The sequence below is a fragment of the Physeter macrocephalus genome, unplaced genomic scaffold (assembly GCF_002837175.3).
Source record: "Physeter macrocephalus isolate SW-GA unplaced genomic scaffold, ASM283717v5 random_360, whole genome shotgun sequence".
In the NCBI taxonomy this organism is placed as follows: Eukaryota; Metazoa; Chordata; class Mammalia; order Artiodactyla; family Physeteridae; genus Physeter; species Physeter macrocephalus.
In genome coordinates, this window is record NW_021145594.1 from 48,678 (window position 1) to 75,000 (window position 26,323).

Consider the following 26,323-nt stretch of genomic DNA (forward strand, 5'->3'; position numbering starts at 1 on the left):
CTCAACTCTGAATGCAGCAAAGACAGCTGGGGATTGACAGCCAAAGAGCAGAGTGAGGAGGTCCATGGAGACATCAAGGGTAGGGGGATTCTTGCTAAAGAGAGGACAAGGTGGGGAATGAGAAACTTGATCAGATATCAAGGGTTGGGGGATGACTTAGGATTCTTTGCTTAGACTGTACTGTGCAGGCAAAGACAGGACTGCGGCCAAGGTTGAGGAGTAGTCGAGAAGAAGGTTCAGAATACTACAGTTTGATCAAGGAGAGAGTCTGTCACCTCTCTGGGCCTCGGTTTCTTTCTCTGAGAAATGGGGATAATAGTCCCCGGAGGACTACTGCTAGCATCAAATGAGATAACGCGTGGAAAATGCTCAGCGCATAGCCTTTTCTGTAAAATGGCAGCGACCTGCTGTGTAGGCGTCAGAACTCGGATCAGGTGGGACGTCCAACCTGCTACCTTGAGAGCAAGGGGCCCTCAGAGGACAGGGCTACAGGTGATCAGAAAAGGGATGTGAGCTGGTGGGCCGGAAATGCCTCCCGTAGAGGAAGGGGGTCTCAGGCCGCGAAGCAGGGCTGGCCAGGCAGACAGGGACGAAAGGCAGGACAGATGTAGGGCCATATGGCAGGGGAGTTGGAGGACTGAAAGACTGCCGAGCTGAGGACCTGGGCTTGCACCAAGGTCAGGTACAGAAGCCTGACTTAGGCCCACGGCCCGCGTGGGTAACGGAAGCCGCAGGGCCGCGGGAAGACCTCACACGCCGGCCCGCTGCTGAGCAAAACATGAAGCCGGGACCAATGGGAGCGCCGCCGTAGCAGCGAGGGGGCGGAGCAGAGAGGCCGCCAATGACTGTGCCCGTTTCAGGCAGCCAATGGGAGGCGGTGTCCCAGCGGCGATCAAGCGGCGGCTGCCCCTGGCTGCTGGGCGGGGCGGGGTCCCAGGTTGGAGCCGGAGTTCCCCGGAAAGGGTGAGTCTGGAGGGGGCCGGGAGGTGGCGCGCCTGGGAGGTCCTCAAGAAGGATGCGGCCGGCGGGACTGCCCTTTGTAGGAGGTGGGTAGAAGCCCCCACACTGCTTTGGGACTGATTGATACCCGGTGTGTACACGTCGCGGTTCCCGCCCCTGCCAGCAGGGTTTGGAGATTTCTGTAGGGGGGCGGGGGCTGCGGACCTCACCCAGACCTCATCTTCAAAGCTGGGTCTGGGCCCAATGGGGACGAGGAAGGAGGAGATGGGCACCTGCAAAGCCCTATCCCCACGATCTTATCTCGAACGTTAATAAGATAATAATAGCGAACATTTATCAAGCACTTATTGCACGCCAGGCGCGGTGCGGAGCCCTTTCCCTGTCTCACCTCGCTGAATCCTCCCAACAACCCTTTGAGAGAGAGACTGTTTTATGCCCATTTTCTAAATGAGGAAACAGGTTCAGAGAGGAGTTGATTCTTGACGACTCCGACATTGTGCTATTACAACCTTCTCTTTTCCTCTATCACTGTCTTAAATCGGTAACATCGTTCGAATCGCTGACAGCCCCTCCCTGCAAATACTGGAGACCTCAGGAGGCCTGAGCCCTGGGCCTGGCTCTCGAAAAGTTCCAGATTGTTGGGGAAAGAGCTGAACACAGCCCCTTCTCCGCTCAGGGAGCCAGCAGGGACTGGGGTCGCTGGTGGGGGTAGATGTGGTATGCAGGAATCTCGGCTTGAAAGAGAAAAAGGATTATGATGATAAAACCAATAATGACTTCATTCTTGTTTTTATCGTATTTGTTATTTTTTCATGCTTGTATCAAGGTACTGAACATGTGACGTGCAGAATTGTGTTGAAACGTCACAACCTAATTGATCTACAACTCTAGTTTTAAAAAAAAAGGATGTAGAAAAAATAATCTTAATACAATAATCTGTTTTAGTTACACAATATAAAAAACATGTAAAGTGTAACAGCAGTAATCAAAATATGAAGTGGAGGAGAATGAAAAGTATAATGTTTACCAGTCCTATTGAAGTGAAGCTGTTATTAGCTTAAAATAGGGTGTTAAAAGTGTGAGATATGTTATGTAAGGCTCATAAAATGTCTTAAACTTATAACATTAAACTTAGGGTAACCACAAAGGAAAAATCTTATAGTAATTACATCCAAACACAAAGAAAGACAGCAGGATAAGAAACAAGGAACAATGGATCTACAGAACAACCAGAAAACAACAAAATGGCAATAGTAAGTCCTTACCTATCTGTAATATGGTGACAGTGGTGCATAATTCACTTACAGCTCTAGTTTAAAAGTTAAAAAAAAAAAGAATAGAAACTTCACAACCATCTCTTCATGGCAACACTCTCAGCTTCTCCATTTTCCAGATGGGGAAACTGAGGCCCAGCATGGCTAAGTGACTCATCTGAGTCGACCCAGGATTCACCCCCACGTCTGTCTGGCCACCCCTGTCTGCCTGGTTATTTTGGAAAGGTGGGTTCAGAGCAGATTTTTTTTAAAAAAATTTTATTGGACAGAGCAGATTTTTATATTGGTGAATTTGTCCAATAAAGGGGTTTGGTGGTGTTATTGTTCATGACTGATCTGGTAGGTGGGGACACATACCCCAACTCCATCAAACGGTTGTGGAAACTGGGGCTCAGGAAGGGGAATTGGGTGCCTAAGTTTGCACAGTGAGCAGGGGTCCAGAATCTTCCCCCCAAACCTCAGTCTGGATGGTTGGAAGGTTGAGGTGCTCAAAGGGACCTCCAGGCTGAGGCCTGGGGCTGACAGGATGTTCCTTCCCAGGCAAGCCAGCTGTCAAGAGCATGCCTCTGTGCCAATGGGGGGCCACCACCAGGGGCAGAAAGCCCGATGGGGATGGAGCTCAGCCCATGGCCACCAGAGGAGGCCTGAAGGTGCTTCTGCACTGGGCCGGACCCGGTGGCGGGGAGCCCTGGGTCACCTTCAGCGAGGCCACACTGACTGCGGAGGAGGTCTGCATCCACATTGCACACAAAGTCGGTAAGTCCCGGGCATCAGCCCCATGACGGGGTGGAGGTGCTGGTAGCTGCTGGGCCTCATCCATCCAATCATCTGCCCATTCATTCAGAGGACATTGAGTGAGCACCTAGTGTGTGCCAGCCCCCAGTTACTACATTTGCAGAGCTGATATTCTAATAGGGATCAACAAGAAACACAATAAATAAGAAAACTGTATAGGAGGCCAGAGATCATGGTAAAAGATTTAAAACTTGAGGAGATAAGGGACTGAGCCACAGGTATATCTTGGGGAAGATGGCACCAGGCAGCGGGAACAGCAAGTGCAAAGGCCCTGAGGTGGGAACTTGCCAGCAACAGCAAGGAGGCCAGTGTGGCTGTAGCCGAGTGAGTGAAGGGGAGACAGGAATAGGTGAGGGCAAGCAGGTGATGGCACAGGTTGTACAGGGCCTCTTGGGCCTCAGGGAGGACTTTGGATTTTGGTCCAAGTGAGGTGGGAGCCACAGAGGACTGTGAGTGAAGAAGGAACGTAATTGGACGCAAGTGTCACAGATGATCTCTGGCTTCTGTCGGGGGAGCAGACTGGCGGGTGAGGGCGGGAGTAAGGACCTCCAAGTAGGAGGTGATGGGGCAGAAATCAGCCAGGTTCAGATCTTACAGTGTTTTAAACCCCGCAGGGAAGAGTTTAGGGCTTAAAGTTTTCCCCAGGAACAGTAGTGAAGCATGGAATGGTTGAGAGAGCGTGCAGCAGATGTGCTTGAAAGTTAATTTCTCCTGCCGGAGGAGGAGAAGGTCTCTCCAAGGGGACTTTGCTTACATGCCCTTTCCTCCAGGATGTCCTCTCGAACCCCCTGTCCCACAACTGGATGGGGGCCTTCTGGTAGATTTCTATAACACCTTGTACTTTCCCATCAATGGCCGATTGCATGGAATGGTTGAGAGAGCATGCAGAATGATGTGCTTGAAAGTTAATTTCTCCTGCCGGAGGAGGAGAAGGTCTCTCCAAGGGGACTTTGCTTACATGCCCTTTCCTCCAGGACGTCCTCTCGAACCCCCTGTCCCACAACTGGATGGGGGCCTTCTGGTAGATTTCTATAACACCTTGTACTTTCCCATCAATGGCCGATTCTTAAAGAAGTACTGGTTTGCTGGGTGGTGTGAAACATGCCTGGCCAAGGACCCAGAGAACCTGATCTTTTTGAGGAAGCAAAAGATCTTAAGAGTAACTGGAGCATAGTTTTCAAGAATTTGGGGGCTTCCCTGGTGACACAGTGGTTGAGAGTATGCCTGCCGATGCAGGGGACGTGGGTTCGTGCCCCGGTCCGGGAGGATCCCACATGCCGCGGAGCGGCTGGGCCTGTGAGCCATGGCCGCTGAGCCTGCGCGTCCGGAGCCTGTGCTCCGCAACGGGAGAAGCCGCAGCAGTGAGAGGCCCGCGTACCACACACACACAAAAAAGAATTTGGAAGGGGAAGTAGGAATTGAAAGCAGAGCATAATTGTCTGGGTCCAGGTCACGGTTATTCAGTGCTGAGGGGGTTGGGCTTTCTCAGGGGGCAAAGGGGAGCGATGGAAGTTTTAAGCCAGAGAGTGAAACAGATTGGTTCTTTAGGAAGTTGTCTCATAGGGAGGCATGCTCCTTCTCTGGGGGGCAGTACACTTGGATGCAATGATTCTTTTCTTTTCTTTTTTTTTTTTGGCTGCACCATGCGGCTTGTAGAATCTTAGTTCCCCGACTAGGGATTGAATCTGGGCCCTCGGCAGTGAAAGCACCAAGTACTAACCACTGGACCACCAGGGAATTCCCGGATGCAATGATTTTGGAGAGCAATTTGGCATCGTCTAACATGGTTAAAATGTACATTCCCTGAGGGCACACAGTTCCACTCCTAGATACTCTACAGACACTCAGCTCACGTGTTCCAGGAGATGTACACGGGAATGTTCAGAGTGGCCTCATTTATCTTAGTGAAAATAGGAGACCATCTCAAAGTCTGTGTATAGGAGAATGCACAAATCAGTTGCAGTATGGTTGAACACTGGAATACTATACAGCCAGGAAAAAGGAATCTAACCAAAGTTACACATATCACGTGTGAAGCTTAAAACCTATCGTAGCATGAAAAAGCAAATTGCAGGACACCTGTGGTATAATACCGCATTTGAATTTATAACATTTAAAGCTAGGTGATAGAGAATATGAAAATGATAAACTCTAGTTCAGGAGTATGGTTACCTCTTTGTGGGAGGGGAGAGGAGGTGGATGTAGGTGGGGGCTTCAGTTGTACTTGCCAGGTTTTATTCTTTTTCTCGTGGCTGGTACTTAGGTGATTATAAATTATTCTGAAGGACTTCCCTGGTGGTCCAGTGGATAAGACTCTGCTCCCAATGCAGGGGGCCTGGGTTTGATCCCTGGTCGGGGAACTAGATCCTGCATGCATGCTGCAACTAAGGAGTCTGAATGCCACAACTAAAGATCCCTCATGCCGCAACTAAGACCTGGTGCAGCCAAAACAAAGAAAGAACGAAAGAAAAAAATTTTTAAATTAAAAAATAAAAATAAATAAATAATTCTGAACTATTTTAGATACAATTTTTAAGTGATGTGTATAAAAAATAGTTGCTTGGGCAGCCAGTGTGGGGAATGACATTAAGTTTGGAGGCTGAACTAGGGCTGAGTTTTGGATTTGAAGGAAGTGGGTAGATCCCGGAGAGATGGAGGATGCAGAAAGTACAGGACTTGTGACCGATCTGATGTGGAGAGGGGGTGGGACGAGTTGAGGACAAGGATGAAGTCTGGCAGAGAAGGGGCAGGTTTGGGGACCTCAGATGAGATCTATTTGGAACAAGGCACATCTCAGGGGGCCCGAGATGTCTAGAGGAAGACAGCCAAGGGGTAGTTGGATATTTCTCTGGGTCTGGAGTTCAGAGAGAGACCAGGCAAAGTGCCAGCAGTCTGTAGAGCTGTGTTAGTCAGTCTATGATAGGTTTTACTGTAGTAACAAGCAGCCCCCCCTCCCAATTCTACTGGGTTAAGACAATGAAAATTTATCTAGAATCTAATGCAGGTCAGATGGTTCCCCTCTATCTTATAGCTTCACCACTAGGCATAAGGGGTTTCCAACATCCCTGGGGCAGCGAAGATGGCAGGAAAGTTTTTTTCTAGACCTGGAAAAATGTACATCCCTTATGCCCACATCCCACTGGCCAAAAACCAGCCCAGTGCCTCCATCCTAGCTGCAAGGGAGGCTGGGAAATGTCGTTTTCCTGTGAGGCCACAGGATGGTTTACATATTGCATTGTCCTCTGTTGGCAAGGCAGGAGGCCCAGGGAAGGATTGTGAAGGGAGACAGTGGGTCTGGGGATCCACAGGGCTAACGGCAGCAGGCACTGACTCCTGACTCATTTCTCCCCTGTCCAGGCATCACTCCACCCTGCTTCAATCTTTTTGCCCTCTTCGATGTCCAGGCCCAGGTCTGGCTGCCTCCAAACCACGTCCTGGATATGTCCAGAGACTCGAGCCTGATGCTGTACTTCCGCATGAGGTGGGTGAAGTCCCCTTGGAAGGCTTTCGTTCTGTCCCCTCCCTCCCCTGTCCCCACCTTCCTGGACCTGGTCTGAATCTGTGCTAAACCCCAGCTGCGCCCCCTCCCTTCCTGCAGGTTTTATTTCCGGAACTGGCATGGCATGCATCCCCAGGAGCCGGCTGTGTACCGCTGCAGTCCCCCACGGTCCGAGCCTTCCTCAGAACAGGCAGAGCAGGGGGTGCAACTCCTGGACCCCGCCTCCTTTGAGTACCTCTTTGAGCAGGTGTGAGCAGGGCTGGGGAGGTGAGACTGTTTGTGAGGGAGGTTGCAAATGAGGAGTCCTCACTTCCCTCCCAATTTGCTATAGCTAGTAGGTTTCAACTCATGCCATCTGGGATCCTTTGGCTGCCTGAACCAAAGGTTTTTAAGACTCTTAGGGTTGTAGGGGTAAGAATGCTGTGATCGATTAGTGATGTCTGCCACAGGCATAGGGTTGGGCAGAGGAGGCATACATGTGGGGTCCTTCCCTTCCCCAAAGTGACCAGAAGCTGGGGAGTGAACAGGTTCTCATGCCTCCCTTTCTGCCTGATTCCCCATCCCCAGGGCAAGCATGAGTTTGTAAATGATGTGGCATCGCTGTGGGAGCTGTCAAGCGAGGAGGAGATCCACCACTTTCAGAATGAGAGCCTGGGCATGGCCTTTTTGCACCTCTGCCACCTCGCTCTCTGCCACGGTGTCCCCCTTGAGAAGGTGGCCAAGAAGATCAGGTATCTGAGAATGAGGCGGGAACACTGCATAGGTGGGTGGACATGCCCAGGCATCTGGTGGCCAGGGTAGACCTTGCATACTGTCATGCCTTCATTCTTTCAACAAACATTTATCGAGCACCTACTGTATGCTTGTACTAGTTTTTTTTTCTTCCAGCTGTGCTGAGTGTCTTGTAGGATCTTAGTTCCCCAACCAGGGATTGAACCCAGGTCCCTGGCAGTGAAAGCACTGAGTCCTAACCACTGGACCGCCAGGGAAGTCCCTGGTACTAGTTTTGGGTGTTGGGGACACAACAGTCAACAGGACAGACAAAAATCCCTGCTCTCCTGGAGGTCACATCTGATGAAGGAGACAGGCAATAAACAAAATACAAAAATAAAATGTATACTGTTTTAGACAATGATAAGTGCAATGGGGAAAAATTAAGCAGGAAAAGAGGAAGAAGGGGTGTGTCAGGGAATGAGGGGCGTACAATTTAAAACTGGGTCATCATAAGAACCTGCTGTCTAAAAAATAAATTAATTAAATTAAATTAAAAAAAAAAACAACAAACTGGGTCATCAGGGAATTCCTCACTGAGAAGGTGACATTCAAATTCAAAAATCTGAAGGAAGTGAAGGAGGGAGCCAGGTGGGTATTTGGGAGAAGAGAATTCTCCATAGAGGGATCAGCCAGTGCAAAGGCCCTAAGATTGTACCGTGCTTGATATATGGTGGAGGAAGTGTGGCTGGAGCAGGGTGAGCTTGGAGGACTCCCTAGAATTCAAGGGAAAAAAAGAGGCAGGAGTCTGGAGAGCTGCTAGCCTCCACTACAGTGAGGGCTGGGGCAATCAGGGCACACTGCCTGGAGGAGGCAGCAAGAGAAACGGGTCTTTCAGGACCTGCAGTTCTTTTTTGGCCACGCCACACAGCTTATGGGATCTCAGTTCCCCAACCAGGGATTGAACCCATGCCGAGTCCTAACCACTGGACCGCCAAGGAATTTCCCAGGACTTGCAGTACTTAAAGCACATATTTTTCAATCCCTGTTGTGTTATCACTGGAGGACTAGGGCTGTGACAGTGAAGCCCAGGATGCTGGGAAGCCCAGAGGAGGGACCCTATCCAGCCTGGAGATCAGAGGATGCTCCTGGGGGGAGGTGATTTCTGCTAAGACCTGAAGGTTGAGTTGGCTTTATCCAGATGTGAACTGCTTTGGCCAAGTATTCGAGGGAGAGGGAATAGCATATACAAAGTCCCAGAGGCAGGAGGTGGCAAAGGCCCATTTCCAGGGGAACTGAACTCAGAATGTGATTGCCCAAGTGCAGGAGACGGCCAGGCACTAGTCAGGGAAGCTTTTTCCCTGAGGGCACTAGGGATCCCTGGAAAGCTTGAAAGTGGGGGCAGAAGGCAGCTAGAGCCTTGACCTTTAGGATCTTTGTATTCAAAGGTTGGAAGAGGTGGCTTGGGACATGGAGGATGAGGCTTGGAAATCTGTTATCTAAGTGGGCTATGCTGGTGCGCAGGTGCAGGGCAGGAGAAGGGGTGAAGGGTATGGCTTTGTGAAGAGCAGAAGGGCTTCCCAGAGCTGTGCCTTTTATTGATAATCATATTAATGATCAAAACAATAGCGACTTCTCCAATAATAATAATAGCCAACACTCACATAGTCCTCATTTTATGCCAATCAGTAGTCCTGATTCTCTCATCAGCCCTAGAAGTGGGCACTGTTTGATCCCATTTTACAGATGAAAAGACAGAGTCCTTTAGAGCTTAAGGAAGTTGCCCAAGAGCTGGGATTTCCAACCCATAGTCTCCTCCAAAGTCCTGGGCCCTGGGCCCAGACACCACCTGGCCTCCCTGTGCTGGCCCTTTATAGCATTCTCTTTCCACCTTCATGACAGCCTGCCTGTTTTTTTATTGTTTTTGTTTTTTTTTTTCAGTTTTAATATTTTTTATTTTTATTTTTAAAATTTTTGGCTGCGCTGGGTCTTCGTTGCTGTGTGCGGGCTTTCTCTAGTTGTGGCGAGCGGGGGCTACTCTTTGGTGAGGTGTGCGGGCTTCTCATTGTGGTGGCTTCTCTTGTTGCAGAGCACGGTCTCTAGGCACATGGGCTTCAGTACTTGTGGTGCATGGGCTCAGTAGTTGTGACGTGCGGGCTCTAGAGCGCAGGCTCAGTAGTTGTGGTGCACAGGCTTAGTTGCTCCGAGGCATGTGGGATCTTCCCAGACCAGGGCTCGAACACGTGTCCCCTACATTGGCAGGCGGATTCTTAACCACTGTGATACCAGGGAAGCACCCCCTAATATTTTAAAAATTGAAATATAGCTGATTTACAATGTTGTGTTAATTTCTGCTATACAGCAAAGTGATTCAGTTATACATATATATACAGTCTTGTTTTTTTCATCCTCTTTTCCATTATGGTTTATCATAGGACACTGAATATAGTTCTCTGTGCTATACAGTAGGACCTTGTTGTTTATCCATTCTATGCATAAAAGCTTACATCTGCTAACCCCAGCCTCCCACTCCATCTGTCCCGCAACCTCCTCCCGCTTGGCAACCACCAGTGTGTTCTCTATGTCTGTGATTCTGTTTCTGTTTCGTAGATAGGTTCATTTGTGTCATATTTTAGATTCCACATATAAGTGCTATCATATGGTATTTGTCTTTCTCCTCCTGACTTACTTCACTCAGTATGACAATCTCTAGTTGCGTCCATGTTGCTGCAGATGGCATTATTTCATTCTTTTTTATGGCTGAGTAGTATTCCATTGTATATACGTACCACATCTTTATCCATTCATCTGTCGATGGACGTGCAGGTTGCAGCCTGTCTGTTTTCTGGATGAGGCAGCTGAGGTTCAGAGAGATTAAGCCACTTGCCCCACGTCACCCAGCTAGGCCTGCGATCCCGGCCCCTGACTGGCCCCTCCTGGTCGTCCCCACAGCTTCAAGGACTGCATCCCACGCTCCTTCCGGCAGCAGATCCGGCGGCACAATGCTCTGACGCGGCTGCGCCTGCAGAGCATCTTCCGCAAGTTCCTGCGGGCCTTCCAGCCGGGCTGCCTCTCCCAGCAGGTTGTCATGGTGAAGTACCTGGCCACACTCGAGCGGCTGGCGCCCCGCTTCGGCACAGAGCGCGTGCCCGTGTGCCACCTGGAGCTACTGGCCCAGGCCGAGGGGGAGCCCTGCTATATCCGGGATGGTGGACAGGCCCCTCCCGACCCCGGGCCCGAGTCGGCTGCCGGACCCCCCACCCACGAGGTGCTGGTGTCGGGCACCGACGGCATCCAGTGGCGGCTGGTACAGGCAGAGGTGAGTGGGGCGCCTCTTCCATCTGGCAGTCCAGGGCAGCTGGGGGTGGCGCGCTCTTGCTCAGCCTTGGCCTTGGCCTCCGAAGGTGGTTTTCCCCCACTTGCCTCTGGGTTGTGTTAGTCTGTACCTGGGAGTCTGTTCCTTTTTTTTGTTTTGTTTTGGTTTTTTTGGGTTTTTTTGGTCACATGGCGTGGCATGTGGGATCTTAGTTCCCCGACCAGGGATTGCACCCGTGCCCCTTGCATTGGAAGAGTGGAGTCTTAACCACTGGACCGCCAGAGAAGTCCCTGGGGGTCTGTTTCTTGGGGAGTGTCCTCAGTCTGCCTGCCCCCCTGGGGACCTGATTTCTGGGGTCTGGCATCTAGGGCCAAGAGGGTGAGGAGCCTCCATTCTGCTCTCCCCGAAGCTCCAGTTTCTGGCATGTGTATCTCTCTGGGTGGGTCTCCTGTCCAGCCTGTGACACTGGGGTTCATGGGGGGGATGCCTGGTCCCTCCAGCTCCCGCCTCTCCCCCGGGGAAAAGTGCAGTGGGACTAAACAGGCACTGCCCGGCTCCATTCACCTGCCCCACGTGCTGGTTTCCAGAGTCCCAGCGATGGTGGTGGTGGTGGCGGCGGAAGGATACCCCATGCTGGCCCATCTGGGAAGAAAGCCAAGGCCCAGGAGGTGGGCAACCAGCCAGTGGTCAGACCTCAGGAGGCCCCATGGGCCTACTTCTGCGACTTCCAGGACATCACCCACGTGGTGCTGAAAGATCGCCGCGTCAGCATTCATTGTCAGGACAACAAGTGCCTGGTGGGGCCCGGGCCCGGGGGCCGGGCTGGCCGTGGGGGGAGGGTTGGGGGGCGGTGGGCGCCTCTGGCCTGTGACATCTGCCTGATGTTGTCCTCCCCACCACCACCCCCCGGCCTGCAGGAGTTGACCCTGCCTTCCCGGGCTGCGGCCCTGTCCTTGGTGTCACTGGTGGATGGCTACTTCCGCCTGACGGCCGACTCGAGCCACTACCTATGCCATGATGTGGCTCCTCCACGGCTGGTGATGAGTATCCAGGACGGTATCCACGGACCCCTGCTGTGAGTGCCGGGGAAGGGCGGGTGGGCTGCGTGGTGGTGACTGTGAACTGGGCAGTGAGCTCTAGGGACTGTGGGGTTTGAATGAGGTGTGTGCATGTTGGTGTCTTAGTGTGTGCATGTCGGTGTCTTAGGGTGTGAAGGCCTGTGTGTTCACCCATGTGTATGAGTGCACGTGTGTGTGCAAGCCTCCATGTCTCAGTGTGTACATGTCAGTGTGTGGGTGCCTGTGTGTGCATGTGAGTGTGGGTGGGTGTGCATGCACGTGTGTGGGAGCATGCGTGTCTAGTGTGCACACGCGTGTCTGCGTGCGTGTACGTGTGCAAGGATTTGCTCATACTGCATTGTGCACGCGTTCACGTCAGTGGGTGCTCACGTGGGTGCATGTGCGACGCGTGCATGTGTGCAACCAGGGGTTACGGGGGGAGAAAGGGCACCTGTATTGGCACGGATGGCGTGTCTTGCTGAGAGTGCCTGGGTTTGGGACTGTCACCATGCATGTCTGGATGTGTAACAGCCCATTTGGCATGCAGCTGTGTCACTACTCTGGTGAGTGCGTTTTGTTTGGTTTTGGTGTGTGCATGTGAGTGTGGGTGGGTGTGCATGCACGCGTGTGGGAGCATGCGTGTCTAGTGTGCACACGCGTGTCTGCGTGCATGTACGTGTGCAAGGATTTGCTCATACTGCATTGTGCACGCGTTCACGTCAGTGGGTGCTCACGTGGGTGCATGTGCGACGCGTGCACGTGTGCAACCAGGGGTTACGGGGGGAGAAAGGGCACCTGTATTGGCACGGACGGCGTGTCTTGCTGAGAGTGCCTGGGTTTGGGACTGTCACCATGCATGTCTGGATGTGTAACAGCCCATTTGGCATGCAGCTGTGTCACTACTCTGGTGAGTGCGTTTTGTTTGGTTTTGTGTTTGTTGTTGGTTTGGCCGTGCCACGGGGCATGCGGGATCTTAGTTCCCCGGCCAGTGATGGAACCCATGCCCCCTGCAGTGGAATCGTGGCGTCTTAACCACTGGACCACCAGGGAAGTCCTCCAACTGCGTTTTAAATTGTCAGTGTGTGTTTTTGCACGTGACAGGACTGGTGAGTTTTGCTGGGCTATGCGTTGTCCAAACTCCGGTGGCTGTTCAGATATACGTGTGGGTGCTTACACCCCTGCAGGCATGTGTCTGTCCTGGTACTTGTGGATCGCTGTCTGAGCACTCCTGCTTGGACGTGTGGGGCTGAGAATGTGAAGTGTCAGGGCTTACGTGGTCATCAGGTGTGTGTGGCCATCCTGTATGCTGCCGGGTTGGGGTTTGTGACTATCAGCTCGTCTGGTCATTGGCCCTGTGCCTGGGTATCCCCTGTCCTACCTGTGACACTTGGACTGGCCCCTGGGTCAGTCTAAGAGGTCTCACCCTTCCAAGCCTAGTCTCTACACCAGAGGAGGGTAAGGTGGTCATTTCACCTCTCAAGGGCTGTGGCCGTATGGGGTCTGTGGGCCATGTCAGCATGTGTCTTAGTCCATTCGGGCTGCTGTAACAGAGTGCCAATGACTGGGTGGCTTAGAAACCACAGACACTTATTCCTCACAGTTCTGGAGGCTAGAAGTCCAAGTTCAAGGTGCTGGCAGATCCAGTGTCTGGTGAGAGCCCCACGTCCTGTTACATAACCAAAGTTCAGTCTTCTGGCTGTGTCCTCATATGGTGGAAGGGGTGAGCGAGATCTCTGGGGTCCATTTTATTTTACGTATTTATTTATTTAATTTAATGTATTTATTTAATTTACTTTTTGGCTGCGTTGGGTCTCTGTTGTGCCCGGGCTTCTCAGTGCGGTGGTTTCTCTTGTTGTGGAGCATGGGCTCTAGGCACACAGGCTTCAGTAGTTGTGGCGCTCAGGCTTCAGTAGTTGTGGCTCACGGGCTCTAGAGTGCGGGCTCAGTAGTTGTGGCACACGGGCTTCGTTGTTCCGTGGCATGTGGGATCTTCCTGGACCAGGGCTCGAACCCGTGTCCCCTGCATTGGCAGGCAGATTCTTAACCAGTGCGCCACCAGGGGAGTTCCTGTGGTCCAGGGACCACAAACCCCATTTGTGAGGGCTCCACCCTCATGATTTAATCACCTCCCCAAGACCCACTTCCTAATGCCATCACCTTGGTCGGGGGTCAGGGCTTCAACATAGGAATTTTGGGGGGACACAGACATTCAGTCTATGGCACCACATATGTAACTGTCAGAGTCTGTGTGGCTGTGTCACCTTGTAGTACCTGTTTGTGCTTATGACAGCTGTCATCTCTGGGTCTGGGATGCCAGTGCCCCTGTGCTGTTATGTTACACAGCGGCTGTGTCTGTGATCTTTCATACTTTTTTTCTTTTTTTTTTTTCGGCCGCACTGCGCGGCATGTGGGATCTTAGTTCCCCGACCAGGGATTGAACCTGCGCCCCCTGCAGTGGAAGCGTGGAGTCTTAACCACTGGACCTCCAGGGAAGTCCTCTGTCTGTGATCTTTTCCTTTCGGTGTGTGACAGACTGTGCATGTACGTCACCCTGGGAGTGGCAGTGTCTATGGCTGGGTGTGTGCCCATTTGGCATCTGATGGCTGTTTCCTGTGTGTGTGTGTGTGTGTGTGTGTGTGTGTGTGTGTGTGTGTGATCTTATCAGCCACGGTGTCCATAGTTATTACGCACGAGCGTGTGCCTGTTCCGGTACCTGTGTCTGTGTGTGAGTTTTCACGCATGGGACAGGGTTACCTATGTGTGTGTGTTCAGACAGTTTCACCACATAAGCTGTGTCTGACATTTATCCCAGCTGGGAGTGTGCCATGCTGGGCAGGTTTTGTGTGTCCTTGTTGCCAGGTGTGGGTCCAGCAGTGCCCCCAGGTGCCCTGATGGTGCCCCTTTGTGCCCCCACCCGCCCAGGGAGCCATTTGTGCTGGCCAGGCTGCAGCCCGAGGATGGCCTCTACCTCATCCACTGGAGCACCAGCCACCTCCACCGCCTTATCCTCACGGTGGCCCAGCGCGACCCGGTGGGCCTGGGGCGGGGGTCCTGGGCTGGGGCTGGGCGTGCTCCCTGCCTGGACCCCTGCTCACTGCCCTCATCCCTGCTGCCACCCGCTCCAGGCACCTGGCATGAAGGGCTTGCACCTGCGGAAGTTCCCCATCAAGCTGCAGGCTGGGACTGTCGTGCTGGAGGGCTGGGACCGGTCCTTCCCCAGCGTGCGCGAGCTGCGGGTTGCCCTGCAGGGCTGCTCCCTGCGGGCCGGCGACGACTGCTTTTCCCTGCGCCACTGCTGCCTGCCACGGCCGGGAGGTACCAAGACGGGGGTGCCACGGGGCCGGGGGGGGGTGCCTCTTCCCTCCGTGCCAGCCCTCAGGGACTGCTTCCATCCCCAGAGATCTCCAACCTCATCGTCACGCGGGGACCTCGGGCCAGCAGCAGGCCGCTCAACCTCAGCCATCTCAGCTTCCACCGGGTCCGCCAGGAAGACATCACCCAGGTGCGTGGCGCAGGGGTGGCCCCTGCGGGCGTAGGGCTCCAGGGAGGCAGGCTGGAGCCGTTGTCATGGAGATCTTCCACACCATGTCCCCACAGCTGTCCCACTTGGGCCAGGGCACAAGGACCAACGTGTATGAGGGCCTCTTGCGAGTGGGGGGCGGAGGCCCCGAGGAGGACAAGGTGGATGGCGGGGACCCCCCCATGCCCGGGGCGGGCTGTGAACAGGAGCTGCGAGTGGTACTCAAGGTGCTAGATCCCAGTCACCACGACATCGCCCTGGTGAGTGAGCATGGCCAGGGGATGGAGGGCAGGGTGAAGAGGGTCAGGGTCAGGGCCTGCAGCCCCCTAACCTGCCCCGTCCCCACAGGCCTTCTACGAGACAGCCAGCCTCATGAGCCAGGTCTCCCACGTGCACCTGGTCTTCGTGCACGGCATCTATGTGCATGGCTCCGAGAGTGAGTGGGCCCTGCCCCACCCCCGACATACACACACACCCCACCCCACTCTGCCCCATTTACAGCCCGACCCCACTTATACTCTTGACCTGCATCCTTATCCCTGACTGCACACTGACCTTTGACCTACACCCCGACTCATGAACGCACCCCAACCTGTGCCCATCGACTCTCACCTCCAGCCTAAACCCTGTCCACAGCATGACCCTTAGCAGCTCCCTGATCCCTGGCTACGCCCCAACCGTCTACCTACACCGCGACTCCAGGCTGCATCCCTAGCTCCGTCTACCACCCAAACACCTCTACAATCCAGCCCCTGTGTATCCTCTGACCCCCTCAATACCGTGACAGCATGCAGACCCCAGCCTTGTTGGCCACCCCGATCCTCCCAGACCTCAGCCCCTGCTCCTCCCCCACCTCTCCCGCTACTCTGTGTGCACCTCCTTGTACAGGGCGCCCACGGCCAGCCCCCAGACCCACCGACCTCAACGCCATGTGTCCATCTCTCCTGCTTTCCCCCCAAAGCTGGCCTACGTGCCGACCCGGCATACCTCTCACTGCACAAGCACCCCCAGCCCTGTGGGATCCCAACCTCCAGCTCCACTCCCTCCACTCGTCTGCACCCTCCCCCCCGGTTCCCCAGTCCCGTCCTGACCTTTGTCACTCACTCGCAGCCTCCTCTCTACCCCAGCCCCACCCCGGACCCAAATGCCACCGTTCAGCTCGGCCTCACCCTGCCCCCACCTCTGCTGGCCCTCCATACTGCATTCCTCCTCTCTCCAGAGTCGCTCCCGAGCCTCCCCCCACGCCCCTGCCCGACACCTTCCCCACCTACAATCCCAGCTCCCCCCCCACCGCGTCCTGCCCCCGGCACCCTGGAGGGTAAGCTGGTGGGCAGCACCTGCAGTGGCTGGGCCTTTGCAGACATCATGGTGACGGAGTACGTGGAGCACGGGCCCCTGGATGTGTGGCTGCGGCGGGAGAGGGGCCACGTGCCCCTGGCCTGGAAGCTGGCAGTGGCCCAGCAGCTGGCCAGCGCCCTCAGCTACCTGGTGCGTGGTTCTGCGGGCGGGGCCTGCGTGGGTGGGGAGGGTCAGGGCAGCCCCCGTGTTGCGTATGGAGGCCTGAACGCACCCATCCACGCACTAGATCTTCCCATGACCCTCCTCTGCTCACGCACCCCTGTGGCTCCCGTCTCTTCCCACCTCCTCCACTTGATGTCCAAGGCCCTGTGGCAGTCGCCTCTGTCACTCTTGCCGTTGGTTCCCGAGCCCTTCCTGGTCCAGTCACCCCAGTTTCCAGGACACCCCCCTGTGTGCCGGGCTCTGTCCTGGGCCCTGGGGACCCAACAGAGAACAAAACAGACAGAAGTTTCTGTCCTTGGGGAGCTGGCATTTTAGTTGGGAGGGACAAACGAGAAATAATCATTAGTACATTACATTACATAATATGCCAGAAAGTAGCAAGAACTGTGGGGAATAAAGCAGAGGTGGAGATGAGGATTTGATACAGTTTGGGGAAGAGGTGATGTCAAACAGGTGGGTTGGGGAAGGCCTCACTAAGGTGACCTGGAGGTGACATGGGGTGGGGGGAGAGAGGCGGGTAGTTGTGAGTGTATCTGGGGGAAGTGCATTCCAGGCAGAGGGGACAGCCAGTGCAAAGGCCCTGGGGAAGGAGCATGCCTGCCATGGGTTTGAGGACCATAGTAGGGTCCTCTGGCCTTTTGTCCCTGGCTGAGAGCCTTGGCCACCAGCACTGGGAAAACAGGAAGGACCCACTGGAGACCCAGTGCTGCCTTGTCACTATGACAATGGACTGGCATCTCCATAATGACCATGATTGTCTTTTTCACTTGGGCTGTCCCTGGGGGGGCCATGTGGGATGGGGTAGGGGTGGGGTCTACAGCCCCCAGTGGCCACGCCCCCTTTCCCCCCCACCCCAGGAAGACAAGAGCCTGGTTCACAGCAACGTGTGTGGCCGGAACATCCTGCTGGCACGGCTGGGGCTGGCGGAGGGCACCAGCCCCTTCATCAAGCTGAGTGATCCCGGTGTGGGCCTGAGCGCCCTCTCCAGGGAGGGTGAGGACGCAGGCAGGGCTGGGCACAGGGGCGGGCTTCCCCCACTCCTTTTACCTTGCTGACCTCTGGCTCTGGCCCCCAGAACGGGTGGAGCGGATCCCCTGGACAGCCCCTGAGTGCCTGTCCGGTGGAGCCAACAGCCTAAGCACTGCAGCCGACAAGTGGGGCTTTGGTGCCACCCTCCTGGAGATCTGCTTCGATGGGGAGGCCCCCCTGCAGGGCCGCAGCCCCTCCGAGGTATGTCCAGGGGACCCCTGGGCCCTTCCCACAAAGAGGGCTGGCACCGCCAGGGAGTCCAGAGGGTACATTCAGGGTCCAGAGCTGCCTCCTCTCTGGCTGTGAAGCCTCATCTCTCTGGGGCTCCATCAGGTCATCTGTCAGTTGCAGTGAACTGCAGTCCCAACCTCATAAGGTCGTTATGGCACAAAGCAAATAGATCACATGCTTTAGGCAGAGTGACCAGGGCATCAAGGGGGAGGCACAGGCTGTCGGGAGGAAGGGGACCCAGAGGATGCCCCTGACCCAGCTGAGGGGTGGGGCAGGGCTTCCCAGAGGAGGTTTTAATATAAGTGCAGAAATATCAGTGTCCCAGGCTAGGAAGAGCAGCCTAGGTGGTGGACACAGCCTATGCAAAGGCCGGGAGGCTTTGGGGCATTCAGGGAGCTGCAGTATGCAAAAGCGTCCTGGGAGCAGAGTTGGGTGGAAGGCAGGGCAGGAAGGGCCAAGTGTGAGATGCTCCAGCACAGCACAGTCTGCTCTACTTAGGTTCCAATCCTGACTCTGCGGTGGTGGGCAAGTCTGCATCCCATTGCCGAGGCTCAGTGGCCTCATCTGTAAAATGGGAATGACAAGAACAAGGACCTGGCTGGTCTAGCCCTGCTCTGAGGACTTGACTCTGCCTCTTGTGGAAGGAGACTGAGGGTGTACACCGCCTCCTTCCGGTTCCCTCTCCAACAGAAAGAGCGCTTCTACCAGAAGCAGCACAAGCTGCCTGAGCCCTCGTGCCCAGAGCTGGCCACACTCACCAGCCAGTGCCTGACCTATGAGCCAGCCCAGCGGCCATCCTTCCGCACCATCCTGCGTGACCTCACTCAGCTGCAGCCGCAAAGTGAGCATCACTCCAGGGCGGGGACCCTGGAGACGGGGAGGGGCTGGGATCCCTGCTGACTCGGGCATGGTGCACCCAAGTCTCTGTACAGTGGCTTAGGGTGTGTGCCGGTTTCTAATTCACTTAAGTAAGGGGGAGGGGAAGCCCCGAGTTCTCCTTTATGTTTTGCTTGGGGAGAGCCACAGCTTCTTTGGATGAGTTAGACCCTGGCAAATTTTTTGGTTATTAATGAAAAGTTTGTGCCCTTTACCCGATCTCAGAACATCCCAGGTGTTGGTTATGGTGCAGCCAACTCTGTGTTTTGGACAAGAAGTGGAATTTTCCAGCCCTTGCAAAAAAAAAAAAAAAAAAAAAAGTTTCCTTATCTCTGGGATCGGATGCTGGGGATAGCAGTAGCTGGCTTTCTGTGTCCCCAAGTGTGGACCCTTTTGGGGAAAGGGCTGTGTTCCAGACTCACCCACTGTAGCTCTTCCAGATCTCGTTGATGTCTTGTCTGTGAACCCGGACTCACCGGCGTCAGATCCTACGGTTTTCCACAAGCGCTATTTGAAAAAGATCCGGGATCTGGGTGAGGTAAGGGCGAGGCCTGGAGGACTGGGGGCAGGGCATGGGCTGCTAGAAGGCCCTGGCCTTAGAGACCCTCAGCTTCAAGGGAGGCCCCGGGGAATTGAAAGGGAGGCCTCGGCCACAAGGGGACCATCCACATGAAGTAGGTGGGGCCTTGGATTTTCCAAACAAACCTGCCTGGAGGTGGGGCCTGGGGAGCTGGGGGTGGGGCTGACGCTCCTGCACGCTCCGGCCAGGGTCACTTCGGAAAGGTCAGCCTGTACTGCTACGATCCAACCAATGACGGCACTGGTGAGATGGTGGCCGTGAAGGCCCTCAAGGCAGGCTGCGGTCCCCAGCTCCGTACAGGCTGGAGGCGAGAGATCGAAATCTTGCGCACACTCTACCACGAGCACATTGTCAAGTACAAGGGCTGCTGCGAGGACCAAGGTGGGCGGGGCCTAGAGATGTAACGGGGCGGGGCTATGTCTTGGGTGTGGCTTGGTGGGCGGGGCCAGCAGGACCTGGCCAATTAGAGCCTCTCAGTCCCAGGCTGGAGGATGCAGTTTTCAGACACCAAGGTGGGCGAGGCCCGGCTGCTTCCTTTCCATCCTTAGGCGCTCTGCTGGGGCCAGGATGGGTGGGAGCCACCGTCAGCTCCCTTGACTGTGGATGGGTTCAGGATGGGTCTGCCCCACCTGAGGACTGGTCCTAGTGTGGATGGATCTTGGTTTTCCCTCCCCACCTTGGGATAGGGGGTGCAGGGTGGGCAGCCTGTGGTCCAGGTCTCTACCATCCTTACGGGCCGCTCCTCTCCTGTGTCAGGCGAGAAGTCGGTACAGCTGGTCATGGAGTACGTGCCCCTGGGCAGCCTCCGAGACTACTTGCCCCGGCACAATGTCGGGCTGGCCCAGCTGCTGCTCTTCTCCCAGCAGATCTGCGAGGTGGGCCTGCCTGCCCCTGCTCCCAGAAGCTGCCCCCTTCTTTGGCTTGGCCTGAGCTTCCTATCTCTCCCACCAACCCCCCTGGGCCTGCTCTCCTCCATCCTTGTCCATTCAGCTGATCACCTGGCCACACCTCCACTGGCCCAGGGCCCCACCCCGCCTCCCAATTCTACCGCCCCCTGCCCCGGGGGAGCCCCCCATGTGGCTCCACCTCTGCTGTCCAGCTCTGCTCCTTTTTGCTCTGGCCGCAGCTGCCATCCTGCCTGTTCTCGCGCCAGGTCCCCGCCAACTTGACTGTCCCCCAGCCATCCTGGTCACTGCTTCTCAGGCCCGGTCCTGCCCCCGCGCTGATCCTGACTCACCCCACCCCCAGGGTATGGCCTACCTGCACGCGCAGCACTACGTGCACCGAGACCTGGCCGCACGCAACGTGCTGCTGGACAACAACAGGCTGGTCAAGATTGGGGACTTCGGCCTCGCCAAGGCCGTGCCCGAAGGCCATGAGTACTACTGTGTGCGCGAGGATGGGGACAGTCCCGTATTCTGGTAACCAGCGGGGCCCAGCCGGAGGGAGGGGTGCCAGGGTCACCTGGAGCAGGCAGGGTGGGGGAGATGGGTGCTGGGGTCTCAAGACGACAGGGCCTGGGTCAAGTGAGACTGCCCCCCCTCTTAAGCGGGGGGAGCTTAACTGGGGCCACAGGGCTCCTAAGCCTCAGGTAAGGACTCCAGCTCGGTCTGGCCCAAGGCCTGAGTGCCCTCTCTCCCCAGGTATGCCCCGGAGTGCCTGAAGGAGTGTAAGTTCTACTATGCATCCGACGTCTGGTCCTTTGGGGTCACCATGTATGAGCTGCTGACCTACTGTGACTCCACCCAGAGCCCCCCCTCGGTGAGAGCCAGGCCCGCGCCCCAACCCCATACTAGAGGAGTTAGCGAGGCATGCATTCAGTTCCCAGCTCCCCCACCCTAGCAAGAGCTTAACCCACCTGAGCCTCACAGTCGCATTCTGTAAAGTGGGCCAGTTACACTGCAGAGGGCTTGGATTGTGACAGAAACCCACTCAAATAGGAACGGCTTATTCTGCCATTTGCAAACCCCAAGGGGACAGTGGGAACATGGCTTGATCTAGACCTTCAAATGCCATCAGGAATCCCATTTTCTCCATCTCTCAGCTCTGCTGTTCTCCGTGGTAGCATTTTTTTTTCACCGTGCCATGCGGCATGTGGGATCTTAGTTCCCCCATCAGGGATCGAACCTGTGCCCTCTGCAGTGGAAGCACCGAGTCTTAACCACTGGTAGCATTTCTCAAGCAAGCCTTCCCTTTGTTGTGGCAACAGTGGACCCAGCTGAGGGGAGGAGGGTCTTTCTCTTTCCAACATAATTCAGGACTCTGATTGGCCCAGCTTGGCTCACGTGCCCTCCAGGGAGCCACTCACTGTGTAGTCCTTGGCTGACGGGAGGAGCCTAGAGTATGTTAGGGGTTTATTCCCAAAGCCAATCAGAGTGCCTTTATAGGAGAATTTAAAAAAAAGGTTTCTGAACAGGCAAAAACAACTTGCTGAGGCTAAATAGTAATAGCACCTGATTCAGACTTACTCTATGAATATTAGTTTATCTTAAGTTTCACAGTAACCCCAGGTGGTAGATGTTATCACCCATCTTACAGATGAGAGAACTGAGGTCCAGAGAGGCGAAGTCATAAGACCAATGTTATGCAGCTAAGAAGTGGTAGAGATGGCATTAGAACTCCTGCTGTCCAGCTTCAGGCTCTTGACCTCTATCTAGGCAGCCCCGCCTCTTAAAAAGAGCTTGTCCTGTTTCTTCTGTAGAAATTCATCGAGCTCATAGGCCTCACCCAGGGGCAGATGACAGTGCTGAGGCTCACTGAGCTGCTGGAACGAGGGGAGAGGCTGCCACAGCCAGAGAAATGTCCCTGTGAGGTGAGACCCTCCCTTTTCCCCCTGCCCCCACCATCGGACCAGGGAGAGAGCAGAGATCACAGCCTCAGTTTTTCCTTCCCCAGATCTATTGCCTCATGAAGAACTGCTGGAAAGCAGAGGCCTCATTCCGCCCGACCTTCCAGAACCTCATACCCATCCTCAAAACTGTCCACGAGAGATACCAAGGCCAGGCACCCTCAGTGTTCAGTGTCTGCTGAAGCCCGCCAGCAGCTCTGCTTGGGGGGATTGGAGCAGACAGTACCCACAGAGAGGACCTCCTGCTCCCCACCCTAAGAGGAGCCCAAGAGGGGGTGGTCAGCCTCACTGACTCCCTGTGCCTTACCCCTGTCTGGAGGCCCCACCCCTCTGAACTGACTTTCCTTGTCTTAGTCCGTTTGGGCTGCTATAACAAAACGCCACAGACTGGATGGCTTATAAACAACAGAAATATATTTGTCACAGTTCTGGAGGCTGGGAAGTCAAGATCAAGGCACCAGCTTTTTTGAATTTTGGCAAAAGCCCTCTTACTGGTTCATAGCCTATGCCTTCTTACTATGTCCCCACAAGGTCCAAGGGGGCAAGGCATCTTTCTGGAGCCTCTTTTATAAGGGCACTAATCACATTCATGAAGGCTCCACCCTCACGACCTATGCACCTCCTAATACCATCACGCTGGGTGTTAGGATTTCAACATAGTGATTTTGAAGGGGATGAAACATTCAAACCATAGAACCTGCCAAGATCATGAGCCTGATACAGGCGCCTGAGGGACCCAGGACAAGCAAGGAGCTAACCAGGCCCTTGAATCCGATCTTTTTTATCTTCCCCCAGCTCCTGCCATTGGAGCCCACTATCTCCCCTAACTGGTTAAAAACTCATATTTCCTCTGCTAGAGGCATGGTCCTTGGGCCCTTCTTCAGCAAGTGTCCACTCTCCTGGGAACTGCAGCTAGAGCAAGACACTCATTGCGGAAGAAGTCAGGTTCAACTATCGAACCTTTGCTCACCTCTAAATCACCAGCCAGCAATTAGACCAATGCCTGGAACACAGAAGGCCCTCAAGATATATGTTAAATGTATCAACAAAGGACCTGGGGGACCACATGCCATGTAAATAAGATTGCCAGTTTCACCTTTTTCTTGCTGTGTAACCTCAGGCAAGTGGCTTCCTCTCCATGGGCCTTAGCTCTCAACTATGAACTTGGGATGGTCATGCTTGCTGGCTTGTAGGACTAATGTCAAAAGCTAATGAGGGCTTCCCTGGTGGCGCAGTGGTTAAGAATCTGCATGCCAACGCAGGGGACATGGGTTTGATCCCTGGCCCAGGAAGATCACACATGCTGCAGAGCAACTAAGCCCATGCACCACAACTACTGAGCCTGCGCTCTAGAGCCCGTGAGCCACAACTACTGAAGCCTGTGCACCTAGAGCCCGTGCTCTGCAACAAGAGAAGCCACGACAATGAGAAGGCCGCACACTGCAACAAAGAGTAGCCCCCACTCGCTGCAACTAGAGAAAGCCCGCGCACAGCAATGAAGACCCAACACAGCCAAAAATAAAAGCAAATAATTTTTTTTGAAAAAGAGCTAATGAGGTCGTATCCGTTAAGTGCTTAGCAGAGAGATATGCAAACAACTGCTCAATAAACATTTGATATTATTGTTAATCTGGTGTCTGCCAACGTGTTTCTGCGTAACAGGTACACTTGAAATGGGTCTGCCACATTGTGAAAGGCAGGCAGATTTCTTTCCCATGGGATTTCCTAAGACCCTGTGCATTGCAGCTCTCCTGACTGGACAGTTTCACACTATTCTAGTGATATTTGCTTTTTATAACAGTTTTTAAAATTAAATATTCATTATAATTATAAATCTTCCTTTTTTTTTGATAGATATTGCCATAGGCAGTGAAATGTTTCCCTCCTCTATCCATCAGCCACCACTGTCACCTCGCTGGGAGACAACTAATGTTATCTGGTTTCCTGTTTTGGCTTCCAGAGACATTTTATCCAGATACAAGGAAATCTGTGCACATATTATATTTCTCCATCTTTCACAAAAATAATAGTATGTGCTGCTATATAGAGCTCTAGCCTGTATCTTTTCTATTTTTTTTCCCACATAATAGGCCTTGGAGGCAAACAGTGTTTTCTCTTTCTATTTTATGGTTGTGTTGTAGCTCATCATTCAGATGTCATCGGCATTTGTTCATGTAATCATTTCTTTTTTTTTTTTTTTTTTTTTTGTGGTATGCGGGCCTCCCCCTGTTGTGGCCTCTCCCGTTGCGGAGCACAGGCTCCGGACGCGCAAGCTCAGCGGCCATGGCTTACGGGCCCAGCCGCTCCGCGGCATGTGGGATCCTCCCAGACCGGGGCGCGAACCCGGTTCCCCTGCATCGGCAGGCGGACGCGCAACCACTGCGCCACCAGGGAAGCCCCATGTAATCATTTCTAATCCTTTGCCATACCCAGGGCTGCTGCAGTGAGTAACCATGTGTGCACATAGTTTCACCCACGTTCAAGGATATCTGTAGGACAAATTTCCAATGGGAATAGCTGCACGATCTAACTTGGTAATTTGGAAGGTCATTGCCAGTAGAATATATTTTGATAGTTGATAGGGCAAGTCTCTCCTCATTCTTTTCTCAAAATTATCTTGGCTTGTTCTTGGGCAGCTACTTTTTTTTGGCATTCTTTTTTTTAAAAAATATTTTCCGGGACTTCCCTGGTGGCACAGTGGTTAAGACTCCACACTCCCAGCGCAGGGGGCCCCGGTTCGATCCCTGGTCGGGGAACTAGATCCCACACACATGCCGCAACTGAGAGTTTGCATGACACAACTAAGGAGCCAACGAGCCGCAACTAAGGAGCCCTCCTGCTGCAACTGAGACCGAGTGCAACTAACTAAATAAATAAATATTTTTTAAAAATTATTTTCCGTTATGGTTTATCACAGGATGTTGAATATAGTTCCCTGTGCTATGCAGTAGGACCTTGTTGTTCTCTCTCTCTGTTTTATTCTTTTTCTTTTTCCTTTTGTCCTACCCAGTTACATGGAGATTTTCTTGCCCGTTTGGAAGTCTGGTATCTTCTGCCAGAGTTCGGTTGATGTTCTGTGAAAATCCTTGCACATGTCAATTTTTTTTTTTTTTGGCCGTGCGGCATGTGGGATCTTAGTTCCCCGACCAGGGATGGAACCCATGCCCCCGGCAGTGGAAGCGCGGATTCTTAACCACTGGACCACAAGGGTAGTCCCTGTAGATGTATTTTTGATGTATCTGTGGGAGAAGGTAAGCTCCACATCCTACTCCTCCGCCATCTTGATCCAATCTCAGGACCTTGTTGTTTATCCTTGTTGTAAACTATGTGTAATAGTTTGCATCGGGCAGCTACTTTTTTAAAACGTTTATTATGACCAATTTAAAGCATATTCATAACTAAGGAGAATAATGTAATGAACCTACACTTAACCAACAGCCAGCATCAATGGTTTCTAATACCCATGGCCAGTCTCTTTTTTTAAAAAATAAATTTATTTATTTATTTTTGGCTGCGTTGGGTCTTTGTCACTGTGCGTGGACTTCCTCTAGTTGCAGTGAGTGGGGTTACTCTTCGTTGCGGAGCACGGGCCCTAGGTGCACAGGCTCAGTAGCTGTGGCTCGAGGGCTCTAGAGTGCAGGCTCAGTAGTTGTGGCACACAGGCTTAGGTGCTCCGTGGTATGTGGGATCTTCCCGGACCAGGGCTTGAACCCATGTCCCCTGCATTGGCAGGCGGATTCTTAACCACTGCGCCACCAGGGAAGCCCCATGGCCAGTCTTCTTTCAACTTGACCCATGCCACTGGATCATTTGGAAGCAAATCTCAGAAGGCATAGCATTTCATCTGTAAAAACTTTGATATCTATCTTGAAAGATATTACCACAAACAATAACTACAATGTCATTATCACAACTGGAAAGTTTAATTCCTCAATATCATTGTATAGTTTAGAGTGTTTTGATTTCCCTAATTGTCTCTTCAGTATTTGGTGTTTGTTTGTTTACAGTTTGTTCAAATAAAACTCCAAACAAGGTCCATGCATTGACTTTGGTTGGGGGCAGGTTCCTTTAAGTTCTGGATTCCTCTTCTTCTTTTTCCCCCCTT

General features: G+C 53.5%; 1 protein-coding gene across 6 annotated transcripts; it reads left to right on the plus strand.

Annotated features, from left to right (window-relative positions):
• Nucleotides 1–886: 886 nt before the first annotated feature.
• Nucleotides 887–23,847, plus strand: TYK2 (tyrosine kinase 2). Of its 6 annotated transcripts, none has more exons than XM_028485083.2 (26): nt 887–963; nt 2,096–2,213; nt 2,354–2,459; nt 2,775–2,990; nt 6,387–6,510; nt 6,628–6,775; nt 7,096–7,259; nt 10,192–10,558; nt 11,143–11,352; nt 11,473–11,630; nt 14,536–14,644; nt 14,739–14,928; nt 15,012–15,115; nt 15,211–15,393; nt 15,482–15,569; nt 16,494–16,621; nt 17,512–17,647; nt 17,730–17,884; nt 18,605–18,755; nt 19,222–19,328; nt 19,559–19,751; nt 20,127–20,245; nt 20,619–20,791; nt 21,014–21,131; nt 22,072–22,182; nt 22,266–23,847. In XM_028485083.2, the coding sequence occupies exons 4-26, from the start codon at nt 2,795–2,797 to the stop codon at nt 22,398–22,400; spliced, it is 3,567 nt and encodes a 1,188-aa protein (XP_028340884.1). In that variant the 5' UTR covers nt 887–963; nt 2,096–2,213; nt 2,354–2,459; nt 2,775–2,794; the 3' UTR covers nt 22,401–23,847. The 6 variants fall into 6 exon arrangements, with proteins under 6 accessions (XP_028340884.1, XP_028340886.1, XP_028340885.1 ...); XM_024134298.3 differs by having other exon boundaries at nt 962–1,046; XM_028485082.2 differs by lacking the exon at nt 887–963 and adding an exon at nt 1,004–1,090.
• Nucleotides 23,848–26,323: the final 2,476 nt, after the last annotated feature.

What these genes read in the sequence shown, in the direction of transcription:
- TYK2 (XM_028485083.2), top strand. Translation starts at nt 2,795, where the DNA reads ATGCCTCTGTGCCAATGGGGGGCCACCACCAGGGGCAGAAAGCCCGAT. An exon ending in GGCGGCTGGTACAGGCAGAG is followed by an intron (nt 10,559 to 11,142) that starts GTGAGTGGGGCG and finishes GCTGGTTTCCAG; the next exon opens with AGTCCCAGCGATGGTGGTGG. An exon ending in CCACCCAGAGCCCCCCCTCG is followed by an intron (nt 21,132 to 22,071) that starts GTGAGAGCCAGG and finishes TTTCTTCTGTAG; the next exon opens with AAATTCATCGAGCTCATAGG.